At 47.4% G+C, this 19,641-nt stretch overlaps 1 protein-coding gene across 1 annotated transcript; it reads left to right on the top strand.

Moving 5' to 3' along the window:
• The first annotated feature begins 16,558 nt into the window (after positions 1-16,558).
• LOC130485554 (olfactory receptor 52E4-like) lies at positions 16,559-19,287 on the top strand. The gene is made up of 2 exons (XM_056858770.1): positions 16,559-16,632; positions 18,330-19,287. The coding sequence occupies exons 1-2, from the start codon at positions 16,559-16,561 to the stop codon at positions 19,285-19,287; spliced, it is 1,032 nt and encodes a 343-aa protein (XP_056714748.1).
• The last annotated feature ends 354 nt before the right edge of the window (positions 19,288-19,641 follow it).

The following is a 19,641-nucleotide window of genomic DNA, read 5'->3' as shown; positions in this document are numbered from 1 at the left end:
GGCTGACGGGTGGCTGGCGATCGGGATTAGCTCCACTCAGCTGTTTCGGGAAACGTTTGGGCTGAGCCAAGACACCTGCAGGGGACTTTTATCCTCTGGGCTGGAGCTCCTCCTTGCAGGGTGGGTGCAGCCATAGACTGGGGCTGGGGGGAGGAGCTTGGTGGGGCCAGGCCGCCCGAGGGAGGGAGGGAGTGGGCGGCCTGGCCACAGCCCACAGCAACTGGACTTTTGGCCAAGTTATGTTTCCTCGTCAGAGCTCTTTGTACATGCACAGGCGTAGTCTGTCATTTCACTTGACAAATAACAGGGCTCAGCCTCCGGAGGCGACTGGCAGAGCAAAGAAGCTGGAGCTGGGTGTTCCACATGGATGGCCCCACCTCACACTCTGCTTTGGCAGGAAGCACGGGGTGCCATCCCGGTGGCCCCGCTCCTGATTCTGGTGGGCACGGCAGCAAGGAAGCGAGACCCTCTGGACCCCTCACAACTACACAGTGGTGCTTCCTTTAAGAATCCCCCTGGCAGAACCCAGCGGTGTCCAGCAGGAGTTGGGAATTTTCAGTCTGGAGAAGAGGAGGTTGAGGGGGGACAGGATTGCTCTCTCTAAGTACTTGAAGGGCTGTTGCTTAGAGGAGGGCAGGGAGCTGTTCCTGTTGGCAGCAAAGGACAGGACTCCCAATAATGGGCATAAATTATGGGCAAAAAGGAAAAAATTTGGAAAACTTTTTTACAGTGAGAGGAGTTCAGCAGTGGAATGGGCTTCCTTGGGAGGTGGTGAGCTCCCCCTCTCTGGCAGTCTTTAAGCAGCGGCTGGACAAGCACTTGTCAGATATGTGCTAGGTTGACCCTGCATTGAGCAGGGGGTGGGACTAGATGGTCTCTGTGGCCCCTTCCAACTCTACCATTCTACATAGTCTGCAATAGAACTGTGCAAAAACAAACACAAAAAACAATCCTGTAAATTTCAGATTCGGGTTTTATTGGACCTGATTTTTTTCAGGAATCCCGAAAAATGCTGAATTCCCATACCGGAAAATATGGGGATTTGGCTTTTTCCCAGTTTTTTGAAAAACAGGTCCAATAAAGTCTAAGGAGCTTCCCGTGGCTCCTGGGGGGCATTTTTGCAGGTAGAGCCCCCAGATTTGCAGTGTGGCTGCAAGGGACTCTCCTTGCAAAAAAACCTGCCTCCTCCATTGAGATACATAGTGAAGTTCCCTCTAAGTCTGAATACAGCCACTTCACTATTTTCTATAGAGGAGGATGGGGCGACCCCTGCCAAACCCCATAAAATCGGATCCCCTGACCCAAACTTCACCAAACTTGAGGGTTCTTGCAAGGAGTGTCCCTTGCAGCTATACCGCAAATTTGGGGACTCCACCTGCAAAAATGCCCCCCAGGAGCCATGGAAAGCCAAAATAGGCAAATTTGGCTTTGCCTTTCTCCCCAGGCTTTGCCATTCGCTAAACTCGAACCAGAAATTTACCGAAATTGCTTTTTTCGGTATTTTTTTTGGTTTGGGTTTATTGATATGCAGACTCTGCAACACAGTTGTCCATTCCATTGTGAAGGGCATGGGGGGGGCGCCTTCATTGCTACATGGAAAGGTGGAGGGAGGGATCTGACTCTTGGCCAATCCAAGCAGCTTTGTTCAAGATGATGGGTGCTGGCGGAGCTCGTGAGAGGACAGGATGGGTCCCTTTGCCCTCCTCTGCTCTGTCTCCCTCTGAAGGTTATTTCTTTGATGCAAATATTTGTGGTTTTTTCTTAAGTGGCTGCTTCAGAAGGGATTTTAAAAGTATATTTTCAGCAGACTTTTCAGACAACTATCTCACAGCGTCTGATACCACTGCAGTCAGAGAGGCTCTGTCTTTAGGCTTACAAACTTTGGAGGGAAGGCACGGGAAGAGAGGGGCAAAGAAAACAGAAAGGCAGCTGATCTGAGAGATTCCCCCCTATCCAGCCAAGACCAGGCTGAGCTCCCCTCACTGGGGACCATTCCAGAAGGGGGCCCAGTTAGTCTGTAGCCACAAAACAAAGCAGGCCCCCAGAAGCACAGAAGAGGACCCCCATTCAGTCAACGCTTTTATCTTCACAGCAGAACAGTGGCTGGTTTAAAACAAGAGCCAACCAGAAGACGCATCCATTTATTCAGAGGGGGAGCACCTCCAAACATTGTTGATGCAAAGTAAGATTGACATAAAATCAAGATAAGCTGATACAACAGGCAGTTAGAGAGGTATAGCCAAAGATTGACTTCCGTAAAGAAGGGGCAAGAGATGCAAGATATGAGCCCCTAGAATGAGCAAGGACTCCTTCAGGGAGAGACCAAATGAGGCTGCAGAATGTAAGTTTTAATCCATAGTTCGCTTCAAGCCTACAGTAGATTGTACGTTGTGCCTGAGGAAGGCTTATTATTTCAAATATTCCCAAACTGAATCTATTATCCCCTCTTTATTGGTGGTGGACCCATACTGCTACACACTCTGCCATCTTTTTTACTTTCCTTTCCAGGATACAGGAGACTCTACCTGTTGAACAGCACCCATTCCTATTCGCCCACCTTCTTCCTTCTGGGTGTCCCTGGGCTACAAACCTTTCACGCCTGGCTCTCCATCCCCTTCTGCCTGGGGTACCTCATCGCCCTGCTGGGGAACTCCCCCATCCTCTTCATCGTGAAGACAGAGGCCAGCCTTCACCAGCCCATGTTCTACTTCCTCTCGGTGCTCTCGGCCATTGACCTGGGCCTCTCCACGTCCACCCTGCCCAAGATGCTGGCCATCTTCTGGTTTGGCCTCGGGGAGATCAGCTATGAGGCCTGCCTGACCCAGATGTTCTTCATCCACTCCTTCACGGGCATGGAGTCTGTCGTGCTGGTCTGCATGGCATTTGACATAGAGAGAGAGGGAGAGAACAACAGCCACGGTGCCAAGAACGCCTGGCTGTACTTCAGAGGCCGGCTGCACTGCAGAAGGGTGCTGCAGCACTTCGGCTCCTACGGGCGGCAAGAAGAGGAGCCCCCACCCCCCGGCCAGGTGAGCAGCTTGTTAGCAGTGTCTGGGCTGAGGCAGGGGGCTGTGGGCATCGGGCTGGGTTGAAAGGGTGGGGGTGGTCAGCCGGAGAGCTGAAGTTCCCTGACGGTTAAAGAATGCTACTGTGGAGACTGATAGAAGTGAAGCTGGGGGGGGGGGAGAGACTGGGCTGAGTTCCCCTCATTGTCCCCCCCCCCCCGTTGCAAATTGTCACCTTTTAGTGCACCTTTTCCACCAGGTGGATGTGAAAGAAGCTGGGGGAAAGCTGGTTTTTGGCAAGAAAATGGCACCAAGGAGGAAGAATGCTGGCTTCCCCCTTAAAGGGCCTTTTCATAGAATCATAGAGTTGGAAGGGACCACCAGGGTCATCTAGTCCAACCCCCTGCACAGTGTAGGAAATTCACAACTACCTCCCCCCCTCACACCCCCAGTGACCCCTACTACATGCCCAGAAGATGGCCAAGATGCCCTCCCTCTCAGGAACTGCCTAAGGTCATAAGAACATAAGAAAAGCCCTGCTGGATCAGACCCAGGCCCATCAAGTCCAGCAGTCTGTTCACACAGCGGCCAACCAGGTGCCTCCAGGAAGCCCACAAACCAGACGACTGCAGCAGCATTGTCCCGCCTGTGTTCCACAGCACCTAACACAATAGGCATGCTCCTCTGATACTAGAGAGAATAGGTATGCATCATGATTAGTATTCATTTTGATGAGTAGCCATGACTACAAGAGAATTACACAACTTTAAGGTTGACAATGAGGAAATTGAAATTGTTCAGGACTTTCTATTCCTTGGCTCCACCATCAACCAAAAGGGAGACTGCAGCCAAGAAATCAGAAGGAGATTGAGACTGGGAAGGGCAGCCATGAAGGAGCTAGAAAATATTTTGAAGTGTAAGGATGTGTCACTGGCCACCAAGACTAGATTAATTCATGCCATTGTATTCCCTATTACTATGTATGGGTGTGAAAGCTGGACAGTGAAGAAAGCTGATAGGAAGAAAATAGATTCCTTTGAAATGTGGTGTTGGAGGAGAGTGTTACAGATTCCATTGACTGCCAAAAAACAAATCAGTGGGTTATAGATCAAATCAAGCCTGAACTGACCCTAGAAGCTAAAATGACTAAACTGAGGCTGTCGTATTTTGGTCACGTCATGAGACGACAAGAGTCACTGGAAAAGACAGTCATGCTAGGAAAAGTTGAGGGCAGCAGGAAAAGAGGAAGACCCAGCAAGAGATGGATGGACTCAATAAAGGAAGCCACAGCCTTCAGTTTGCAAGATCTGAGCAAGGCTGTCAAAGACAGGACATTTTGGAGGACTTTCATTCACAGGGTCGCCATGAGTCGGAAGCGACTTGATGGCACTTAACACACACACATGAATACCACTCTCCTCCATGAACATGACCAGCATTGCTGACAGATGACCATCAGCTTGTGCTTAAACACCTCCAGGTGTCTAGGCAGAAAATCTTTCGATTTAATTGCAACCTGTTGGTTCTGGTCCGACCTTCTGGGGCAACAGAAAACAACTCGGCACCATCCTCTATGTGACAGTCCTTCAAGTACTTGAAGATGGCTATCCCATCTTCAAGTCAGGAAGGATCATCCCAGCACTCGACCTCCTTGTAATGCATCATTTGGTGATTGGCCGGGAGAGATGGGGCCGGCCAGTCTGAAAGGTGGCCGCACCCCCGCAGGTATGTTTGCCTGCACATGAACCCAGGTTAGGGTTGCCAACCTCTAGGTACTGATATAAAATTGTGCAATCCTAAGAAAAAAATCTCAGTACACTGCCACAACTTTCCTTTCAAATATATTTCTCTCTCTTTTTTTCTTTTCTTTCCAAAGTTTCTTAACTTGTCTTAACAATTTATACAACAACAAGGTTATAAGTTCCAATACAGTTTAACTTCACTATACAATTACTTCATTACACTTAATACCTTCTCAGAATCTTTAACATAAATGAGTACTCCTCGGGAACAACGAAATGCCGGCAGCTAAGTCCTTACTCGCAAGTAAGCAATATAAAGACAATGTTGTGAGGAACACTGTACTCCGCACCACTTCCGCGGTCAGGTGATGTGGACTGGTCCAATCACAATGATGGAATCTCGTTCCTGCCGGTGTTTCTCTTTTGGCTGTAAAAAGCTGTGTATTTTGAATGTGGATCCATTCAACATTCATATACAGCATACAAAGATGTAACAAGATCCCGGTTGCCTCTTGTTTCGCGTTGTGTATAATTAGCTTCTTCAGACCATGTATTAATATTCTGACTGCACCCTTGCAGTTCAAAGGAAGGACATAGAGAGTACAGCGTTCCTCACAACATTGTCTTTATATTGCTTACTTGCGAGTAAGGACTTAGCTGCCGGCATTTCGTTGTTCCCGAGGAGTACTCATTTATGTTAAAGATTCTGAGAAGGTATTAAGTGTAATGAAGTAATTGTATAGTGAAGTTAAACTGTATTGGAACTTATAACCTTGTTGTTGTATAAATTGTTAAGACAAGTTAAGAAACTTTGGAAAGAAAAGAAAAAAAGAGAGAGAAATATATTTGAAAGGAAAGTTGTGGCAGTGTACTGAGATTTTTTTCTTAGGATTGCACAACCTCTAGGTACTAGCTGGAGATCTTGTGCTACTACAACTGATCCCCAGCCAATCGAGATCAGATCACCTGCAGGAAATGGCCACTTTGGCCATTGGACTCTATGGCATTGAAGTCCCTCACCTCCACAAACCCTGTCCTCCTCAGGCTCCGCCCCAAAAATCTCCTGTTGGTGGCAAAGAGGGACCTGGCAGCCTCCTAACCCAGTTTTTCCCCACCCTGAGAATGCTGATAATAATCACAGGGCAGGAGGCGACCCACTTCCAGTGAGCAAAACCAAGGAGCTGGTAGAGACTTAACTTCTACCCTCTGTGCACGCAGCCCCAGTCTGAATTGGCAAGCGCCATTGACCTTGTCCAAGCAGATGCAGACCCATGGTCTTTGCCCCACTCTTCAGCCTTTACCTGATTCTCAGAACCAGGGTCCGCTTTTAGCATTTAGACCACCCAAGTCAGCAAGGCCCCAAGAGACAGCTCAAGGGATGATGCGGAATCCCCATGACTGGGGAGGTGGCGCCTGCTTTCTGTAAGGCAGACTGTAAGGTGCCGAGTTGTTTTCTGTTGCCCCAGAATGTTGGACCAGAACCAACAGGTTGAAATTAAATCAAAAGAGTTTCCGACTAGACATTAGGAAGCATTTTCCAACAGTTAGAGCGGTTCCTCAGTGAAACAGGCTTCCTCGGGAGGTGGTAAGCTCTCCTTCCCTGCAGGTTTTTAAGGTTAGATGGCCATCTGTCAGCATTGCTGATTCTGTGACCTTAAGCAGATGATGAGAGGGAGGGCATCTTGGCCATCTTCTGGGCATGGAGTGGGGGGTCACTGGGGGTGTGGGGGGGGGAGGTAGTTGTGAATTTCCTGCATTGTGGAGGGGGTTGGACTAGATGACCCTGGTGGTCCCTTCCAATTCGATGATTCTATGCTCGCAGCGCCTTGCCTGCTGCGAGGAGCATGGGATGCTGGGAAAGCAGAGCCACGTGTAGCCGAGGGGTCTCCTTACTCTTCTCAGCACAGGGCAGCTCAGGGACAGTTTGCCACAAGCCAGCTGGCAAATGTCGCCCTAGAATGACTGCTGGCCTTGGTTAACTCATCCTGCACCTTGGCAAAATGAACCCCTTCACAAGCGACGGTGACTGTCTTTCCCTCGCACAAAGCCCTTGTCCACGTAGGAAACTCATCAGCTGGATTCAGCCATTCCTCATGCTTGAAGCATCTCTTAACCTGGGTTTTTATGGTGCTTTATGTATTTCAGGTTTTGGATTTGTAAGCAGCCTTGGATCACAAAAGAAAGGCAGGGTATAACTATTTTAATAGGTAGCTCACTAAATACACCTGAGTGCCAAAATCGAGGAACAAGCAAGGAGTGGGGGAAGGGTCCCTTCCTCAGCTATCTCGGTAGCATCTCGGAGGTAGACACTTGGGGGTGGGGGTGGGAGGTTCAGGACTGTGAACATCATGATTAGCCACAAGAAAAGCCACAAGAATTAAAACAAACATGGATGTTGTCAAAGGGGAAATCCCTCTGCTCGTGGCATTCGATGGGGAAGTCTGAGCCAGGCCCTAAAGTCATCTGAGGCCACCAAAACAAGTTCCGTTTTCAAGTCTAAGCTTTGTTCTGGCGTGGCTTCCAACACTGTTGTCCCCTCCTACAGTTTACCTCACAGGGTGGATTTTGTGAGGTAGGCTAGGCTGAGAGTGAGTGACTGGCCCAGTGTCACCTGGCAAGCTTCCATGGCATGGCAGAGCCCTGTTGCCCCAGAATCTAGTCTGATGCCCTAACCACTACACCACACAGTTGAAGGGCAGCCCAGCACTCCCACCTCCCTCTGCCGGGCTCCACCCTGCCGTTGTTTTTCCCAGGGAGGAAGGGGGGGGGGAGCTCCTGAATCTCTGCAGCCCGCGACTAAGCAGCCAGCCCATTCTCAGACTTTTCTCCGGGCTAATTATGTTAGGTAACTGCCAAATAGTGGACTGATCCAAACATGTCCAAGTAATGCCAGCTGTCATTCTTCAATTCGGATTAAAGGAATAGAAATGTTTTTATTGTGTTTTCACCGGGTAATATCTGAGTGCTTATCACTATTACATAAGAAATTCCAAGGAAGCATCCAGAGAGGCAAGGAGTGGTCTGTAAGCGGGATTCCCCCTTTTTTCCCAGGACCCCCAAGCTGGAGGGGGTGTCTCAATGGAGTACTTGAGTGGCAGGAGCTACATCCTGTCCTCTTTTCATTATATGGACACCATGGGGGGGGGAGGTTAAGCATTATTTGGCCTAGCGGTGACTTCACAGGGCAGTTAGGCTGGAGTGGGGAGGGAAGGCTTGCAGCTCCAAGCAGAGCAGGGGATGGAGAAGGGTTTAGCACACACACCCCATTCCACACCTCTGGTTTCGTTTAAACGTCACCCTCACACAAACTTCTTTATGAATAAAATGAAGGCATTGCCCGCCTTTTTCCTCTACCTGGGAGCAGGTGGAGATTCAGGGGGAACAGAGGGCTGCTTTGGTTCTTGCTCAGGGAATGACAGGTGTTGAGAGATCTCAGAGTCTGCATCAGTGGGGTGATTCGGTCTCTTCCTCTGGGCTGGTCACTGGCACTCCATGGTGTCTGGGGTGGGGCTTTGCCCTCAGGCAGACACGCCATCTGTATCTGGGAAGGGGCCAATGTTCTCTCCTATCTCTGCAGACCTGCCTGCCTGCCAGCCTGCAGGACATGTGGATTGGCTGGTATGACCCACCTGGGAGTCGTGAGTACCCACAAAGGAACTTTGAACCTGGCTGAATGAGCAATAAAATAGCCAATGAAAGGCGGGCTAACTGCAAAGTGATGCACCCCCACAGCAAAAACATTTTAGATACACACTGATGGGGTCTGAGCTGGCAGCGGAAAACTATGGGGAAAGACTGCATGGTTGTGATGGGAGCTAGAATGAAATATGATCCTCTACTAGGCCCAAGGAAGACGGAAAGAGTAGAAGGACATGGTAGAGAAACTGCTCTGTTCTATGTTTGGAATAAATAGTTCTTGTTTAAAAGTCACAAAGTCCCTGGCATTATTAATCTGATATGGTGGCATAAGTCAAAACTACTCCCTAGAGACCCTGGTGGGGCTGAAGGGCCCTCCTGAGCTATTGAGGGGAAAGAATCAGAAAACAAGGCCTAGCATGCCAAATAGGTAGGTTTGCCAACCTCCAGGTAATTTAACAAATAACAAGCACTGATGGCACACAACTTATATAATGATATAGGTACAATCCCATACAATATATAACAATATACAGAAAAACCAATTGGTCCCGAAAAAATCTGTAAAATTTACAGAAAGCGTGATGTTGCTCTAAATGGCGATGCGGCTTCAGCTGAAGTGGAGGCGAGGCGGCACTCCGAGAAGGTAAGTGGAAAACCCGGACAGAAGTTCCATGGTGCCAGACAAAGAGAGGTGTGTGTCAACACGTTCAGTGATTTGAAGTTCATCTGAGTGAGCCGCAATTATGGTATAATTTTACTTCATCCCAAGATGGGAGACCAGTAAACCCATTTCGCCATGGCTTTGTCCATAGGGGAAGTATGGTATAGCGAGAAATGACTATCTATCTCAAACGCTGGAAAGCATGTAGCTTGCAGATCGAAGGATGGCTATTAGCGAAGCCACGGCGAAATGGGTTTTACCGGTCTCTCATCTCGGGATGAAGTAAAATTATAGCATAATTGCGGCTCACTCAGATTAACTTCATATCATTGAACACGTTGACACATGCCTTTCTGTGTCTCGCACCACGGAACTCCTGTCCGGGTTTTCCACTTACCTTCTCGGAGTGCCGCCTCGCCTCCGCTTCAACTGGAGCCACATCGCCATTTAGCGCAACATCACAGTTTCTGTCAATTTTACAGATTTTTTGGGGACCAATTGGTTTTTCTGTATATTGTTATATATTGTATGGGATTATATAAGTTATATCATTATATAAATTGTGTGCCATCAGTGCTTGTTGTTGTTTGTTAAACCTCCAGGTAATAGCAGATCTCCTGCTATTAAAACTGATCTCCAGCCGATAGAAATCAATTCACCTGGAGAAAATGGCCGCTTTGGAAATTGTACTCTATGGCATTTAAGTCCCTCCTCAAGCTCCACCCCCAAAATCACCCGCCGATAGCAAAGAGGGACCTGGCAACCCTACAAATAGGGTTGCCAACCTCCACGATTCAGAATAGGACATTCAGGTATGTTCCCTAATCAATGGCCTTTTCCGCATGCATCGCTCACTCCAGATTTTCCACGTGGTCGATTTGCGAGGCTTGGAATTGCATTCCACGATTTTTGTCTGCACACCTCTTTTGCAACATTGTTTTTAAACTTCTAAATCAGTTTTATCCTGTCTGCACTGGTTTTCCCAAAAAACTATGTTTTCTGGTGGGGGCGTCACATGATTTGTGACATTGTGGATGATCATGCTGGACGTTCCCCCCACTTCCCCCTAATTTTTTGGTATGTTTTTGTATATGTGCTCTAGCGCTGATGCACACTACCGTTAGACAGGGAAACACACGTGTCTCATCCACCATTATATACATTTGGGAAAGTTTACACGCAAAATGGATGCCCCACACTGAGCTGGAGCACAGAGCTCTTTGGAGAAGTGAAATTGACCAGATCTCCCCCACCCCCACCCCAGGTGTGCCTGCAAATCTAAAAATGTCTTTGTCAGTTTCACCCAAAATTGACTTGAGGCTCTCCCTCTCTTTCCAGGAATTGGCAAAACTCTCCACTTAAACCAACAAGCCCAGCCCAGCGCTCCTCCCTGAAACGTTGCCTCAAACGGAAACACAACCCACCTTTGTCAGTTTCACCTGAAACCAATTTGGGGCTCTCCCCCTCTGTCTGGACTTTGCCAAACTCTTCACTTAACAACACAGTCCAGAAAGGGGGAATGCAGAAAGGGGGAATGCAGAAAGGGGGAGAGTTCGTCTCAAATTTATGCATACATTCGATCCAGTGTTAGATCGCTAATCTTCTCGTCAAAAAATTTTTTTAATTAGGGGGAGAAATTCATTTTCTGTTTTTCTTGGATGATTTTACCAAGTAACTCTCTAAACCTTCTGGTTTTCCCAAGATGAGAAGGTCAGGGTAGCAGACGTATAGCCCAGAGGAATGCAAGGGGGGTATTCTTGCTTCATGTGTCCATTCGATCCAGCGTTAGATTGTTAAGTTTCTCATCTAACAATTTTTAAGAATTGAGGGAGGGAAATAGGTGGAGGGAGGGGGAAGGAGGGGAGATGAGCAAAACAGTGGACAGGAATAGGGAAGGGGGTTTGGTGGAGCAGAGAAATTAAGACCGTTTCAAGAAGTTCGCACACTGGAGGACAGCTGGCTTGGAAACAGAGGGGTGGGGGAAACCTCACAATAAAAGTGTTCAGGAAAACAACAGGGGGGAGAATGATGGAGGGGGAAACGTGCAGAAATGAAAAAAAAATAAAATGAAGCTTTTGACGGTATGAAACGCTGTAAACCATTCGTGCGGAAAAGGCCCATGCCATGGGCCCACAAGCAGAGCAGATATTTAACTCGTTTGTATTTGCTGCCGAAGAGGAGAAGAATAAATTTCTCTTAGCCCTGGGGAGATCTGGTGAATATTTCATGCCTAAGAAGGACCTCCTCCTTGGAAAGACTTGCTCTCACCAACAGAATTGGAAAGTAGGAGAACCTGCAGAGGCGTTTATAAGTGGGTGCATGAGAAAGTAGATTCTTCTCAGCAGGTTACAAAAATGAAACTATTAGGGACCCTCGAGGAAAGAGATAGGGGATAAATAGGGATGCCAGCCTCCAGGTGGGACCTGGGCATCCCCCGGAATTATAGCTCCTCTCCAGATTAAAGAGATCAGTTCCCCCAAAGAAAATGGATGCTTTGGAGGGTGGACTCTGTGGCATTGTACCCCACTGAGGTCCCTGTCCTCCCCCAGGCTCCACCTCCAAATCTCCAGGAGTTTCCCAACCTGGAGCTGGAAACCCTACCCCCCATCCCCCGATCCCACGCCATGGCTAGGGGGGGACCAGGCAACCCTGGTGGTAAAGCAAGATAACACCAATGACCAGTTCTTCCTGGGGCTAATTAGATGATATCACAATTCTGCTGACTCGTGGGACGTTTCACTGAAGACTGAGGGATTCCCGGTAATAGGGCTTTGCCTCGGTCATCCCCACCCTGCCTCGCAACTTGTCCCTCAGAGCCAGCATGGTACGGTGGCTGAGAGCAGCGGACTCTAATCTGGAGAATGGAGTTCAATTCCCCACTCCTCCATATGAAGCCAGCTGGATGACCTTGGGACAGTCACAGTTCTCTCAGAACTCTCTCAGCCTCACCTACCTCACAAGGTGTCTGTTGTGGGGAGAGGAAGGGAAGGAGATTGTAAGCTGCTTTGAGACTCCTTAATGGTAGAGAAAATGGGCGTATAAAAACCAACTCTTCTTTTTCTTCTTCCCCCAGCCTGGCAAGTCTGTGGTCACTGGGGTGCTTGGAAAAAATCAGAAAGCCCAACTAAGGTCACGAATCCAGTGAGTTGCCCAGCCAGAGTGGTGGTGCTGAGCATGAAACCACCAGCCAGGAGAGTCTTCACTCAGACCACCACCCCCTGTCACGGGCCTCTTGGCTGGGGCCCCAGCATTGCCCTGCCATTCCCCAGGACTGGAACCAGGCGGCAAGGGGGAGCACGAACGCCTGCTCCTCAACATCCAGACAAATCTCTTTGGATTTGACTAGCTGGAAATCTAGAGATGAGAGTGTTGGACTAGGATTTGGGAGACCCAGGTTCGAAACTCCAGTCTGCAGTGGAAGCTCACCGGGTGATGTGGGGCTGGTCGCTCTCTCTCAGCCCAACCTACCTCACAATGTTGTTGGATTTGAGAGCCAGCATGGTGAAGAGGTTAAGAGAAGTGGCCTGGAGCGGTGGACTCTAATCTGGAGAATCGGGCTTGATTCCCCACTCCTCTACATGAGTGGCGAAGGCTAATTTGGTGAACCGGGTTGGTTTCCCCACTCCTACACATGAAGCCAGCTGGGTGACCTTGGGCTAGTCACAGTTTCATTAACTCTCTCAGCCCCACCTATTTCACAGGGTGTCTGTTGTGGGGAGGGGAAGGGAAGGCAATTGTAAGCTGGTTTGAGTCTGCCTTAAGTGGTAAGAAAGTCGGCATATAAAAACCAACTCTTCTTCTTTTTCTTCTTCTTCTTCTGATAAAATGGAGAAGGAAGGGATTATATACACTGCCTTAAAAATCTTGGAGAAAGACCAGGATAAAAATATCCTAAACAAATAAATTAAAGGAATTAATATAGATGCATCCCCAGGATTATCTTCAAGTAGACTGTGAATTCTCTTTAGCCTATAACTGAGAGTGTATCTAAATTATTCTCTCCTCTTTCACCCCTCTCCATGGAAGGGGGTCTCTGGCTTTAGAGGCCACCAGGGAAGCATGGCTGAGGCCTGGGAGGAAGGTCAGTAATTTTGGCCCCTCAAGATTCCCCTGACACCATGGCCTCAGGATCACGCTCCAGACCTGGGCAATGGGGGAGCTCTGGCTAGGGCTGTTGAAAAAAAAAATTCGTTATAGTTCGGATTCAGCCGAATTCGGCCCGTCTGGATTCGGGATATGCCGAAGTCCGAACTCCCCCGCTTCGGGTCCGTGCAATTCAGCGCGAATTCAAAGTTCGGGAAAAAATCTGGCCGAATAAAGCCATTAAAAACACAACCGCGCCTTTCCGCGGGTCCAGGGGGGGCATTTTTGCTCGCCCAGAAATAAATTTTGCCATGTGAAGAACAAACAGGTCGTCAGTGGTGTGCAACACTGCTGTTGAAAAGTTAAATCCAGGCCTGGGCGTGTTTACATCCTAGGATGAGATAAATTAATTGATTTGACAGAATTGGGTGAGTTTCCAATCTTTCTGAAAGTGCTTTTGTGAGAAACTCAGAAACTTTATCTTTTAATCTCAAAATAGGATAAGGGGTGAGATGTATGTCTTTCTGTTTCTGATTTCATTTACCTATACCAGTATTTTTCTATCATTGTGATTCTTTTGTATTTACTCATCTCAAGAGTGATTAGACTGGTTTTGAAGAAAAATCTTAAAAGATCACCTTGAATTACCTTTGGCTGGGATACAGTGTTTTCTCTTGACACCTTGAATGCATAAACCTTCTGACTTCTCTTTGGTCAGAGAGCTGATAACTCTAGCGATTGGTTATTAAAGAGAATAATTCCCTCCATATAGCCATATGGTTTACTGGTTAATGAGTTGCTTTAGAACAAGCAAAAAGACTTTTTGTTTCCATATGTCGGTTTTTAAAAGAATGCTTCCCTCATGGGGGTAGTTGTTCACCATTACAGAACATTACAAGAAACTAGACAAAGTCCTAGCTGCTATAAAAACTGGATGAAAACAGGTATCCTATTCCAGAAACAGCTTACCAACCTTGGATATCACACATCCCAGGGGATTGAGGCCCCAAGGTCCTCTACATAGCTAAAAAGGTTTGGGGGGATGACACAATGTTTGGGCAATTTTTGTGGAACTTGGCAGAAATATTGCACTCATTGATTTAACTATTAAAAGGATATATTATTCAGCAATGGGGAAGAAGAAGAAGAAGAAGAAGAAGAAGAAGAAGAAGAAGAAGAAGAAGAAGAAGAAGAAGAAGAAGAAGAAGAAGAAGAAGAAGAAGAAGAAGAAGAAGAAGAAGAAGAGTTGGTTTTTATATGCCAACTTTCTCTACCACTTAAGGGAAACTCAACCCGGCTTACAATCACCTTCCCTTCCCCCCCCCCCACAACAGACACCCTGTGAGGTAGGTGGGGCTGAGAGAGCTCTAACAGAGCTGTGACTTGCCCAAGGTCACCCAGCTGGCTTTATGTGTAGGGGCAGAGAAACAAATCCAGTTCACCAGATTAGCCTCTGCCAACCCAGAGACACCACCCCCAACCACAAAATCCATCTTGCAATACCCAAAAGCAGGGCTGTTGTACATGCAAACGCTGCAGCATCCATATAGGACAGAATGTCCAGCAAAGACTGCAAAATGCCACAAATGCAAGAAGATCTGATAATTAGATGTTCTGATCATTCTTCTGAACCATGGGAGGTTTCACTGCAGATGAGGGTTGTCAGGTCCGAGTCGGGAAATACTTGGAAATTTGTGGGGTGGACCCTGAGGAGGGTGGGGGTTGGGGAGGGGAGGGACTTCAATGGGATCTAATGCCATAGATGCTACCTTCCAAAGTGGCCATTTTCTCCAGGAGAATTTATCTCTGTTGCCCGGAGATCGGTTGTAATAGCAGGAGATCTCCAGACACCATCTGGAGGTTGGCAAGCTTTCTGCAGACTGGTGGCTTCCCAGTAACAGGCCTTGCCTCAATCATCCCCACCTGCCTTGCAGCTTTTTTGAGGGAAGCTGTTCCCCAGCCTGGCAAGTCCCTGGTCACTGGGCTTATTGGAGGGAATCAGAAAGCCCAGCCAAAGTCACTGATACGGTGGGCTGCCTGGCTAGAGCGGAAACACTGAGAACAAACCTGCCCGATGGGACAGTCGCATGAAAACGTGAAGCTGCCTTATAGTGAATCAGACCCTCAGTCCATCAGGGTCAGGATTGTCCACTCGGACTGGCAGCGGCTTTCCAGTGTCTCAGGCAGAAAAGGGTCTTTCACATCACCTACTAACTGGTCCTTTGAACTGGAGATGCTGGAAATTGAACTTGGAAACCTCTCAGTAGGGCTGTGTATATTGATAAACTGAAAATAAACCTGAAATTAGCTGTTTTGGTAATTTTCAGGCTTCAGGATTGCCGAACGCCAAAACCTGGGGGTCTACCAGAAGCCAAATAGACAATTCCCGAGTAGGCGATTCCCGGGTTCAGCTATTTGCCTTTGCTCAGAGGCACGGCTCTGTGTTTTACCCCTTTTTTCTTTCTTTTTTGAGTGGTTTTGTTAGGGCCCAATAGTGGGGGCCCTTTTGAGGAAGGGGTCATGTAATTGGAGCCAACTTTGTCTGACCAACTTTCCAGGTATAGCACCCAACTGAAGACTAGTCTGCATAGCAGAAGAGTAGTTTAAAAGATGGGGCTCACCCAGTCCCATCTGGAGGGATACAGGGGTTGGGTTTGAGCTGAATCATTGTCCTGCAAAAAGTATCAAAGGTAATGTGCTAACCATTGTCCTGTAAGTATCAAGATAATGTGCTAATGAGGGTGTGGTATGTTAATATGGAACCATTGTATCCTGAAGTGATCTGTTAATGTGTGAAATCCAAAGCTAATCTGCATGGCTATTGTGGACTATAGTCTTTGCTAGTCTGGAGGTTTTTAGGACAGGAAGCCAAGCCAATCTGACTATATATTACTCTTCCTACACACTTGACACTGAGAGACACTGTCCTTCAGTGTTACTCCTCTGAAGATGCCGGCCACAGCTGCTGGCGAAACGTCAGGAAAGAAAATACCAAGACCACGGTCACACAGCCCGGATAACCTACAAGAACCAATGAACTCTGACCGTGAAAGCCTTCGACAAAACTAAACAAATGATTACAGGTATATCCCTGGGATTACCTTCAGGCAGTCTGTGCATTCTTTCTAGCCCAGAGTGTAGGTAAAAAAAACCACTCCTCTTTCAGCATAACCCCCCCTCCATTCCCCCGGGGTCTCTGGCACTCAAGGCCTCCATGGAAGCCAGGCTGAGACCTGAGGGGGACGTCAGTTCCTCGAGATCCCCCTGACATTCCAGGCGTGGGCAATGGGGGAGCTCGCCTCTGGGACTCCAAGGGAGGGAAGATGGTTACTTAGGCCCCAACCATGGACTTCCAAGCAGATGCTATAAATTATCCTTGTGGCTCCATTAAGCAGCCTCAGAGCTGACCAGAGGGAGCCCCAGCTAGGATGCAGCAGCTGCCAGCCCCTCACCTGGGCGTCCCCTTTGACTCTGAGAAGACGACCACCGGTATGCTCACCAGGTGAGCCGGCAGGACCTGCTCTATCCAGCACGAGGGGGAAGCAGGTACAGTGTGGGTGGGGGCCACCCCAAAATATGAGAAGCAAAGTAGGAGAGACATGAAATCTAGTGGAAGATAAGCTGGTTCAATAGCAAGGTCAGAAGTATAGCTGACCAGGGAATTCCCTGGTATTCCAGGGCATCTGCAGCCCCTCTTTCTTTCAATGGGTGCAATAATTCCATTTGTTTGTTTTTTAGTCAAAATATTTGTTATCCCCCTTTCCTCCTATGGTGCTCAAGGCAGCTCACAATATTATGATTATATTTTGTGTGTGTGTCAAGTGCCATGAAGTTGCTTCCGACTTATGGTGTCCCTCTGAATTAACGACCTCTCCGAAAAGTCCTGCTGTTAACAGCCTTGCTCTGGTCTCGCAGACGGAGAGCCGGGGCTTCCTTGATGGAGTCCGTCCATCTCATGTTGCATCTTCCTCTTTTGCTGCTGCCTTCAACTGTTCCTAGAATTCTTGTCTTTTCCGGGGGTTCTTGTCATCTCATAATGTGACCTTCTAGGGAGAGTTCAGGCTTGATTTGATCTAGAATGCGCTTATTTGTCTTTCTGGCTGTCCACTCTCCTCCCACACCACATTTCAAATGAATCAACTTTCCTCCTGTCAGCTTTCTTCACTGTTCAACTTTCACACCCATACATAGTAATCGGGAATACTATAGTATGAATTATCTTGATCTTGATCACTGATAACACATCCTTACACTCAAGGAACTTTTCTAGCTCCTTCATGATTTCCCTTCCCAATTTCAGTCTCCTTCTGATATCTTGGTTCTGATTTCTTGGAGCCAAGGAATAGAAAATCTTGAACCATTTCAATCTCTTCATCATCAGCCTTACATTGAGTAATTCCCAAGTAGTCATTACTTTTGTCTTCTTGCTGTTCTCTTATAATCCTGCCTTGGCACTTTCTGCATTAATTTTCATCAGTAGTCATTTCAAGGCTTCACTGTTTTCTCCCAATAATGTGGTGTCATTATTGCATCTCAGATTCTTCAGGTTCCTTCCATCAGTTTCACTCCACCTTCATCTAAATCCAATCCAGCTTTCCTTATGATATCTTCTGCATACAGACTGAAGAGATGGGGAGATAAAATACATCCTTGTCTGACACCTTTGCCAATTGGAAACCATTCGGTCCTAACCGTGGCCTCTTGTCCAGAGCGCAGGTTGTGCATCAAACAATCAGATGTTGTGGCACACCCATTTCCTTTAAAACCAGCCATAGCTTTTCATGAGCCACACAGTCAAAAGCCTTGCTGTAATCTATGAAACACAAGCTGATTTTCTTCTGAAATTCTCTCGTATGCTCCAATAACCAATGTAGATTTGCAATGTGATCTCTATCGCCCATTTTATACATATTATATTATATTATATTATATTATATTATATTATATTATATTATATTATATTATATTATATTATATTATATTATATTTCTTGAAGGAATGGTATGTAATGTATACATTACTACGTACTTAATTATGGGATAAGAACTACACATTACATTGTGCCTGAGGAGAGGTTATTATTTGAAACACATGGGGCAAAATATTTCTAAAATGAATCTATTATCACCTCTTTATTGGTGGTGGACACATACTGCTGCACACTCTGCCATCTTTTTTACTTTACTTTCCGGGATACAGGAGACTCTACCTGTTGAACAGCACCCATTCCTATTTGCCCACCTTCTTCCTGCTGGGTGTCCCTGGGCTACAATCCTTTCACGCCTGGCTCTCGGTCCCCTTCTGCCTGGGGTACCTCATCGCCCTGCTGGGGAACTCCACCATCCTCTTCATTGTGAAGACAGAGGCCAGCCTTCACCAGCCCATGTTCTACTTCCTCTCGGTGCTCTCGGCCATCGACCTGGGCCTCTCCACGTCCACCCTGCCCAAGATGCTGGCCATCTTCTGGTTTGGTCTCGGGGAGATCAGCTTTGGGGCCTGCCTGACCCAGATGTTCTTCATCCACACCTTCACGGGCATGGAGTCCGTTGTGCTGACCTGTATGGCCTTTGACAGATACGTGGCCATCTGTCACCCCTTGAGGTATGCCATGATCTTGACCAAGAGCCGTGTAGCCTGGCTGTGTTCCATAGTGGTGCTGAGAACGTTTATCCTCGTATTTCCCATTGCTATGCTTACTCTGCGCTTGCCTTTCTGTAGTCCTCGGATCATTATTTCCCACACGTACTGTGAGCACATGGGCATTGCCAAGCTGGCCTGTGCCGACATCAGGATCAATATGATTTATGGCTTGTTTACTATTACCTTCCTCATGTTGGATGTGGTCCTGATTCTTTTGTCTTACGTGCAAATCCTACGTGCCGTTTTCCGGCTGCCCTCCAAGGAGGCCCGGCTGAAGTCCCTGGGCACCTGCAGCTCCCACGTGGCCGTGATTTTTGTGTTCTACACCCCAGCCTTCTTCTCCTTCCTCACCCACCGCTTTGGACAAAACATCCCACATTATGCCCACATACTCATAGCCAATCTCTACGTGATCCTGCCCCCAGTGCTCAACCCGGTCATTTATGGGGTGAGGACCAGAGAGATCCGCAGGAGAATAGCCCAAGCTTTATGGCACAAAGGGCGCGGTTCTTTCTAGATTCTTCTAATTCTAATGTTCAGAACTTTCCCAGGACACAATGAAGCGGGTCGGGCTGTTGAAGTGACTAGGCTCTTAGAAAGGACCACTTCCTGAGAAGCGATATGTTATCTTTTTCAGCCAGTCACCAAAGCAGGACTCAACGACTTTACTTACTTTGTTAAAAGCAAGTCTTTTTATTGATATACTTCTAGTAAAAATGTGTAAATGCAAATTACAAAGTCTTCACACTCTGTTACAATATATGCAGTGACAATGTATTCTGTTACAATGTATGCAGTAAAAGTAAGCAAGTATTACATACTATTCAGTTTTAAAATCCATTTCAAATATAACAGTCAAATAAATCTCATT

The sequence above is a fragment of the Euleptes europaea genome, chromosome 12 (genome assembly GCF_029931775.1).
Source record: "Euleptes europaea isolate rEulEur1 chromosome 12, rEulEur1.hap1, whole genome shotgun sequence".
Taxonomy (NCBI): domain Eukaryota; kingdom Metazoa; phylum Chordata; class Lepidosauria; order Squamata; family Sphaerodactylidae; genus Euleptes; species Euleptes europaea.
The sequence above is the reverse complement of the archived record's forward strand: the minus strand, read 5'-3'. Positions and strand labels throughout refer to the sequence as shown.